At 36.2% G+C, this 9178-nt stretch overlaps 1 protein-coding gene across 1 annotated transcript in view; it reads left to right on the forward strand.

The window, feature by feature from the left end:
- LOC107661185 (guanine nucleotide exchange factor VAV2-like) overlaps positions 1–9178 on the forward strand; it is a 150393-nt gene that overhangs the window by 86455 nt on the left and 54760 nt on the right. The window contains exon 3 of the mRNA XM_016450659.1: positions 3486–3544. Coding sequence (XP_016306145.1) covers positions 3486–3544 — 59 coding nt within the window. The remainder of the gene's footprint in view (positions 1–3485; positions 3545–9178) is intronic.

A 9178-nucleotide genomic window follows, 5' to 3' on the forward strand; every position in this document is an offset into this window, starting at 1 on the left:
GTGCAGTAGCTAATGCCAAGTTATCCAAATAACTGTAAGATTATCTGGCCTTCATTGACGATCCTGGTGTTCCCTGGTCTATCATGGGCATTGTCTCCTCAATGCATCCTGGGATGAGGGCTTCATCTGCAGCCTGGATAATGCACAGTTAAAAAATGAGATTCAGTACTACTCTGGAAATATCAAACTGAATTTCAATAATTTAGTAACGTCTGTATCCTGAGAAATGTAAACTTGAATATAATAAGAACCAGTCATGGTCAACAAAGACTGATTACAGATAACTGTTAGACCTCAGTTCTAGGATTGCGAATGGTAGGCCAAGAAATCCAATAGTGTCTTCCTACAACAAACTGTCAAATTATATAGCACACTTTGAATACGTACATGGATAATGGCAGAAAGGTCCAAAGTGTGGATGTTTTGGATGTTTCGGTAACTCCAATCTAACTGCAACTGCTACTGTGCACCCTTAATTAGTTTATAGTATCCTTAATACTGTGACGAGTCGGCTGCCGCCCCCTAATTATCATCATCACCCCGTCCCTTAAGCGCCGCCCTTCGCCAGGCTCCCGACGGGAGTGGGTGCGTGAGAGAGGAGGGGCGCTGACCCCTGCACGACCCCCGCAGCACGACGAGGACGCCAGATCCCCTGTTTTATTTTGGACACTAGATTCCCCTTTTCCCTGGACACTTTGTTGTTTATATTATTTTTGTAAATAAAAGCCTCTCTGAGGCCTGACGCCACACCCACTGTGTCTGTCGTGTGCTCCTCCCGTGACAATACACTGACATATTCAATGGACAGGGAGAGAGAAAAATAATAGATTAATATTAACATTTGCAACATCATCAAACAAAGATTTTAAAAGTAGCAAACGTGATTTAAACCATTAATGTAGAGGCTTTGGACTGACAGTGAAGCGGATATCAATAAGTGCACTTGTCTGGTGAAATATCAGATATCTATAATTAAGACTATTCGATTATGCTCATCAAATTATATTAAGACGCATATCATTCAAAGCAGTCATCAGAGATGTACACATGTGAAAAGTTTTTAATAATACTCACCACTACTAAACAGCATTAAAAAAAAAAAAAAACAGTCCAGGAGAATAAGGGTCTTCACAGGACAGGACAAACCAAACATCTAAACAGAACGCATATTAAATGTAAATTTTCTTTTAAACAACATGCATTGTACTGGATTTTTAATAATAAAACTGATTATTGGTTATGATTATTGATTATGCTCATTGGTTTAAGCAATAGTTCTCTTTCAAAATGTTTGATTTTTCAAAAGCCTGATATCATGTTTTTATGTGTATAAATTATGTGTGAATATACACTCTGAATTATGTGATTGTTGTCATATTACTAAAAAGTACATTAAAATACATCTGTAAAAAAAATCTTATTCATTATAAGTTGTCATAAAAAGCAACATAACTTAACATCCAGTTCATTAGGAACACAGCATGAGTGTGAATCACGCAATATCCATCTTTGAACTCGCATGTGTCTGATCCACTTGGAGAATTGGACGTCTCGCTGCACTTTTTTCACTCGTCCCCTGACTGCAGCCGGACTAGTCGACATACAAAGAAAAAGATTACACACATTTCGAACACACAAACTATAATATACATGACATTTTCAGACGCGGCTAAAGCTAGTGTTAACATTAGCTAACTTGAGCATTAGCAGAAACGTAACTTTTAAAACAATGTTGTTTGATATGACAAGTACATAAAACCTGAGTGAAAATGTGCACATTCAAATACTGAATGGCTGCTCTAAACTGAATTTTATTTTCAAGTTTTAATTACCTCAGTGTGGAGCTCAGATCCCATCCACAGCGAGAGACAAAATGGCGATGGGCGCGAATCGGTTTCCTTCGCAAAGGGGCGGGGTTTCTGAAGAAAACATAACTACTTAATTTAGCTTCAACATGATTAATTCTATATGATTGAACATCCTTACAGAATAAATACATGGTACATGATTAAAATATATGTAGATGAGAAGCATAAATTGATCATGTAAGAAATGCGAAATGCATATGTGACCCTGGACCACAAAACCAGTCTTAAGTCGCTGGGGGATATTTGTAGCAATAGCCAAAAATGATTTTCTCAATATTTAGATTTTTTTTGTACCCTCAGATTCCAGATTTTCAAATAGTTGTATCTCGGCCAAATATTGTCCTATCCTAACAAACCATACATCAATGGAAAGCTTATTTATTCAGCTTTCAGATGCTGTATAAATCTCAATTTCGAAAAATTGACCCTTATGACTGGTTTTGTGGTCCAGGGTTACATATTTAAAAATTCAACAACCTCCTCATTGCCATTTTTTTCAGTGTAATGTCACCATGGCAGCAGGCAAGGCAAGCTGAAAACACGCCTATGAGCATGTAATGAGGCGACACGGCACCATCTTCACTTTTGCATATGCACGTGTGTGTGTGTGTGTGGCTTTTGCATTACACATTTGAGACCCTCTAGCGCACTATCTGGAAGCCTCTAGAAGGGCCACCAGTAAGCTTACTCACATGTGACTCACGACTGGCATTAAATCAGTGTAAATACCATACACGTTTAACCCTGTTACCCGGCACTAATGCAGCTGGGGAGAGGAGGGGCCTTCACAGATCTGTGAAAAGCGCTTCACGTCTGTGATTTCATTGGAGCGTTTCATGCCAATTGTCCGTTAATATCGCCATTAGTGGCGTAGCATGATCCGTGAGTGCACACAACCTGCGCCACCAATGCCCATCATAAAAACACAAGATACTCTGTATTGTTGCAAATGATTATTAGAGACATCACTTTTTGTTTTTTTTACAATTCTTAAGCATTAATACTTATACTGTGAAGTTGTCTCACAGAATGTATGCTATAAACCAAAAAATATCTTGTACTGATTTTTGTGGATGTGTGTTGTTTTTTAATGTCTTGCAATTCAATACAATACAATTGACATTACTTTTTCATTGCTGTTAATGCAAACAGTATTTTTTACTGTTTTTGTTATTGTTCTCCCACACACTTACAGAATTAAAAGTAACCTAAAATTCTAAATAAACATAAATTGAACATTGAAAGTGATATATTTTTTTCATTATGTAAAATTTCCATTTTGTTAAAAATATGGAGGAGCTATGATGAAATATGTTTGTTTTAATCAAGTTATTTGATTTAGCTTTTTCTGATAAAAAAAAAATAAGTTGAAAAAAAAAAATCAAGGAACTGGACTTTTTTAGACAATTCTAGTGAATGTAGAACTATTAAAAACACCTGGCAGCTACAAAACACCGTAAAATTGTGTTACTATGTTTTGCACCTTTCAGAAAATGTTCAAATCTAATTGAAATTGATTTATGTTGATCTTGACATGTTAAAATCTACTAGATTTTTCTGTAATTTGCTTTAAGTGACATTTCTTTGGCTAACCCAAACCTTCTCTTGTTCTCACAGGTGATCTCTGCGCTGTCCAGAATCTCCCACAACAGCATTGCACAGATCAAAGGCATCAGGTAACTGCCTTCCTCTACACATGCTGATTGTGTTTCCTTACAGTCGTGGTGTGTCTCGAGTCTTGAGGGATCTTTCACAGCACTCTCTCGGGCTGCACCTTTTATGTGGCTCCATTCATAGGGCCTGGAAGGGAGAAGAAGTTGGCACAGACTACTGCATATGTGTGAAAGCTGTGAGCCTAAACCCGTGAAGTGTGTGGTTGTCTCTCCCCTCAGGTGTTTTAGCGAGGAGGGAACCTGCCTCCCTGCTTTACAGGCGACTGGGATCACTTCCTGTCTCATTATTTGTGCAGTCCATTCGCCCCGCTCCGCAAATAAAACCTTTTATCCAAGGGGGTAATGAGCTGATGGAGCGAGCCATTAGGCGTTTTGCCAGAGTGGGGCGAGGCAAGACAGGTCTGCCATTAGTCGGTGCAACGTAACCGACTGAGGGGTGCCTAAATCACTTCCTGTCCTCACCGGGCACACTGCTGCAGAGAGATGGCCAAAATACTGCCTGTTGATTTGTCAAAGTCAGGACTCAGTCATTGGAAGTGGAAGAATAAAATGATTCTCCATTGTAAATGTTGTCTGAAGTAATTAGAGGGAAGATCTGAAGATGGATCTTGGCGGCAGACACATCTGCTGACCTGCCCTGAGCAAGTCTTCTGTATAAGCCATTTTAAGTGCACTGGTTTTTGTGAGTTCGCATAATTTCTTGACTGTATAGAGGAAGCAATGAAAGTCGGCTTTGTTTTCATAGACGCCGTGGAGTGTGTCTCAGCTTTGATGGGGGGAAACAGCATGCCTCTTTAGTGGTTAGGCCGCCGTAACCCATATTTTTTTAAAAAGTCTTTTATTTCAGTCTATTGTTGGTGGTGTGTTTTACAGTTTTGTGGCATAGAATGAAGGATGCATAAAAAATGCTGTCTGTTTTATTTCCTCACACAGCAAGAAATGTCTCAGTCTTGTTTGGGAACATTCCTCGCACACCCTTTTGGATTTGGTTTAAAGCTGCACGCGGATGTTTTTCTAGACAGAGCTTAAAATTCAGCCACATTCCGGCACGCAAAATGCTAATCAATATTCACAAGACTGGATTTCAGAGTTATAGTTTGGCTGCATTGTTTTATTATTGAAAGACCCTAGGGAGAGACGCCTCTGTAAGATCTTTTTGCCTTTTGACCTCTCGGCTAGAATGGTTAATGGTTATTCTCAATGTCTGTTAATTAATTAGCCATCAAAAGAGACAGAGTGCCATTTCACAGAAGGGACCTGTGACATTACACACACAAAAAAAATCTTGTTACTATTGCTGTTTTTTTCAGCTGTGACCATGTGCTTTTCCTCTGAGCTCTGAGTTCTAGCCAGTGATCGGAACGTCACGCACACCATTAGATGTAAACCGCTACTTTTACATATGGAGGTCCTGCTTCTATAATAAGGTCTTTTACTGAGTAGCAGGAACAAGGAAGGGTAAAGTGTAAGTCATTCATCATGTTTTCGCTCTATAGTGCAGCATCTGTTGACGTGATCTCTGGTTTCTCCTTTCTCAGCATGGTGTGTATCTAAACCACTGCTCTTTCAGATTCTGCTTAGATTGTATGGTTTGTTACATGTAAGTGAGTGTAGTTATGTTTCTCACAGTCTATGAGTTCAAATAACCCTCCTTTTACTGTATTTTGGGGCAGAAATGCTGTTTCTACATAAAACATCAATGTTTACCTTTAATTCATACTGTAGTGCTTTGTTCAGCACCAGGAACACAGTAGCTCTATGTCTGTTGACTCCCCAGCTTTCTCTAACTGAAATTAAACTTCATAAGTGACTTATTTGGAACAGTCTGCATAGACCGGAACTCTGTGCATCATGCAAATAACACACAAAAGACTTGACTCTTTTCACAAGAGACTTGGATGCTTCAGTAAACATAAATAAATATATATAGTAAGTACTTGTTTAAATTCTGCCTGCAGAATCAGCTTTCTAAGTTTTGGACCAGAGCTATTGTGTCCTCACTGCATAGGTCAGATTGTGGGTTGTATGTGTGTATTGTTTTGAATTAATGAGAGTTTACATACCATGTATGTGTCAACATTCTATTGATTTGTGCTTACTGAAGAAAGTGCAATACCTGAAATGCAAAAGTAAATTTCTCAAATGACAACAATCATTACGATTATAATTTTGAGAAAAAAATAATTTTTATCAGATTAACTATTATACAGAATGACGAAAATGTGACTAATATTTCATTGGCTAAAAAACCTGACTAAAATGCTCATACATTTCATTGAATAAACAAAAACAGGACTAGTTTGTCTAAATATGATAAAAAACTAACAAGGACATTTTAGCCCGGGAATATAACTGAAAATAGCTGACAAAATTAACACTATTTGATTGCCAAAGAATTTAAAGCATAAAAGAAAAAACATGCAAAAATAAGGTTGTTAACAATGGTACAATAGTAAATAAAACTTATTTTAACTGAAAATAAGTTTCAAAATTAAATATACATATATATATATATATATATATACATACACGTGCACATCTGCAGGATGTCGCTCACTCACATGCATAATGCCATACTGTACACTTTAAATATGCACTAGCTACATCGACTAATGTACATAACAGCCAGTCATGCCCAATTCACCTTGACCTATACACATGCAAGATGATTGCTGTGCATTATGAATGCATACACGCACACATTGCATGAAAGCTGGTGTTGTCATGTCTTATACAGAGACAAGCATAACAGAGGAATGACAGAAAGCATAATATACAGAACATAAATGGTTTGCTCCTGGTGTTTGATAGAAGATAGAAATTTCAGAGCAGATTGAAGCTACTTGTAAGCATCAAATAATCCTCTGCATCCACTCAGCTTTCTGCTTTATTGATTCCTCTGGTGATGGACACTGCTCTTCTATGCAACGTGAAAGTGCTGTATCTCACTCAGTCTTTATCAAGTCCTGAGAGAAAACCAGAGTCTGCTGGTGGAGTGATCAGATGGATGCTCTCTTCTGATCATCCCTCCAGTGATATTCCAGTATGAGCCGGACAGGATCAGGTGCTCTGGGCTGCTTTGGATACAGAGGGATTACTGAGCTCCTGTGTTTTATAGAATATCAATATAATCATATGCTTGCAGTCTTTTCAGATGATGAGAAATCAAAGTTATTACTACTGAGAGAAAAAATAGGAGATATTAAGGAGGATTTTATTCTTTAAATTAGAATTCAATTTTGCAGAATTTAAAATGTAGTGTTTTATTTTTTATGAAATTAAAATTTAGAATATTTTAAATACATATTTCTAGTCCTGTTTCACGACAGTGCATGTTATTTAAAAAAAGTTAATCTCATAACCTCTTATTTGATCCACCTTTATACATCATAATACAGCAAGGCTAAAAATATAAACAAAGTATTTTTGAACAAATTAGTTGAATAGATGAAAGACAGTCACTTGTTTTGTTACCAAATCAATCAGCAGTTTTGAACAAATAGGTTATGATTCAGTGACTACTTCATAAAAAAGTAATTTGTTGAAACCCAATGGAGTAACAATGTAACCTGCAGAAAAAAAAATCTAGGCCTAATTGAGTGTATTTATTTATTTTTATGACAAAACTTGTGCAAAATAAATAATTAAATTAATAAGATATAAATGTTTATTTAATACAATATTAAATAACCACTGAAAATAAAATTTAATTGAACACCAAGGCTAATTGTTGTATAATTTGTTTAAAAAAACACTCAAATTATCTTAACACATTGTCATATAAACAGTAATGTTACAGTCTATAAATGTGATGTATAGTTGTATAGACTCTTTCAGCATGAATGAGGAGCTTTAGCTGGTTTTGTAATCATACTGCAGTATGTTTTCTAATCTTGTGAAATCTAATAGAAAATGAATCAGTTTCACATCCCCCCCCTGCACATCTTTCGTTCACTTCAACAAACTGCTGAACGCTTCAGATGTTTCAATATTCTTCAAGCTCTTCTGAGCCGTCGCTCTCGGAATAGAGAGCAAATATCTGTTTCTGTGAGATAAAAGCCCAGGGATACTGTTTGCTTGGACATAAATGAAATTGGAAAGAGACTGATGTGTCTGCCAAATCCAATTAAAGTGAGTATTGGCCTGATGTGTTTCAGGCTGTAATCATTGAGGGATGGGAGCAGATTTCATATTATTCTGATTTCTAATGATCAGGTTTGTCACAGCTCCTGAGTTTGTGTGTGGGTGAGTTTTCCTGTGTATGTGTCTGTGCATTAGTGTTTGTTTTTTTTTATTGTCAATGCACAGCGTGTCTGTGTTTATGCTGTTAATGATGCCTGAGGGTTTATTAAGAAGTGAATGGTTTTGGCTAAAACAAAGACTCTTAATTGATCCTATGTGAATGTTTGATTCCAGCTAATTAAGCACACCACAGTAGGGTATTGTAACGTGATCTCTATTTAGCACAGTACCTGCACCAAAAGTTGGACACAAATTACTGCATGATGGATGGATGGATGGATGGATGGATGGATGGATGGATGGATGGATGGATGGATGGATGGATGGATGGATGGATGGATGGATGGATGGATGGATGGATGGATGGATGGATGGATGGATGGATGGATGGATGGATGGATGGATGGATGGATGGATGGATGGATGGATGGATGGATGGATGGATAGATAGATAGATAGATAGATAGATAGATAGATCTCTTTCTCATAGATAGATTTCTTTTTGAAATTGAATATATTATATACTCACTGATCAGTATACAGCATTTGGGGTCCTATGATTTCCGCGATGTGGAAACCGCGGACGGAATAGTGAGATCCAGTCATAAAAACGGAATTTACTGTATAATGCGGAATGTCACAGAATTGACCAAATTTACCCTCACAGCAACCTGGAGCAACTTGAAGGAATCGTGACAGAAATATTATTTAATGTTATGATAGTACTACTACTATTAATAATACAATTATTATTAAAACATTATTTTAAAGGAATATTTACCGGATTTTTAGCAACAACAAAAAAAGTAAATACACAAAACAGTATTTCTGTAAAAAAAAATAATAATAATAAATAAATAAAATAATAATAAATTAGTATTTTCCCCTTAAAATCAATTAATTAGAGATGCTTTTGATTATTAATATTTAATGAAACTATTAAAATGGAATCTAGTAAATTAATGGAAAACAGAATTTAGTAAAAAAATAAAAAATACAAAAATTTGCGGGGAAAAAAAACATATTCCTTAGGGCCTTAAAATGTAATTTTTGTTAAACTTTTAATAAATTGCTGTTTAATATAGTAAATTTCATAATTTATTTTAATTTTAATTAAAATGTAGGGTTGTGAGTTCAACGCGTCAACTTAATTAATTAGTTGCACTGGCCCCGCCCCCAGACCTGTACATCATCTTACATTTCATATACCATATTGGCCCGAATATAAGACGACCCTGATTATAAGACGACCCCCCTCTTTCCAGATGTACCTTTTGGAAAAAGGCTTTTTAAAAACTAAATCTTGTTTTTTCTCAGTAAAACACATTTTGTCTTCAATTATTTTCATATTGCATATTTTTCCTATTTTAATTTTTGTTTTGAAAGTATGGTAAA

Source organism: Sinocyclocheilus anshuiensis, unplaced genomic scaffold (genome assembly GCF_001515605.1).
Source record: "Sinocyclocheilus anshuiensis isolate Anshui unplaced genomic scaffold, SAMN03320099.WGS_v1.1 scaffold671, whole genome shotgun sequence".
In the NCBI taxonomy this organism is placed as follows: Eukaryota; Metazoa; Chordata; class Actinopteri; order Cypriniformes; family Cyprinidae; genus Sinocyclocheilus; species Sinocyclocheilus anshuiensis.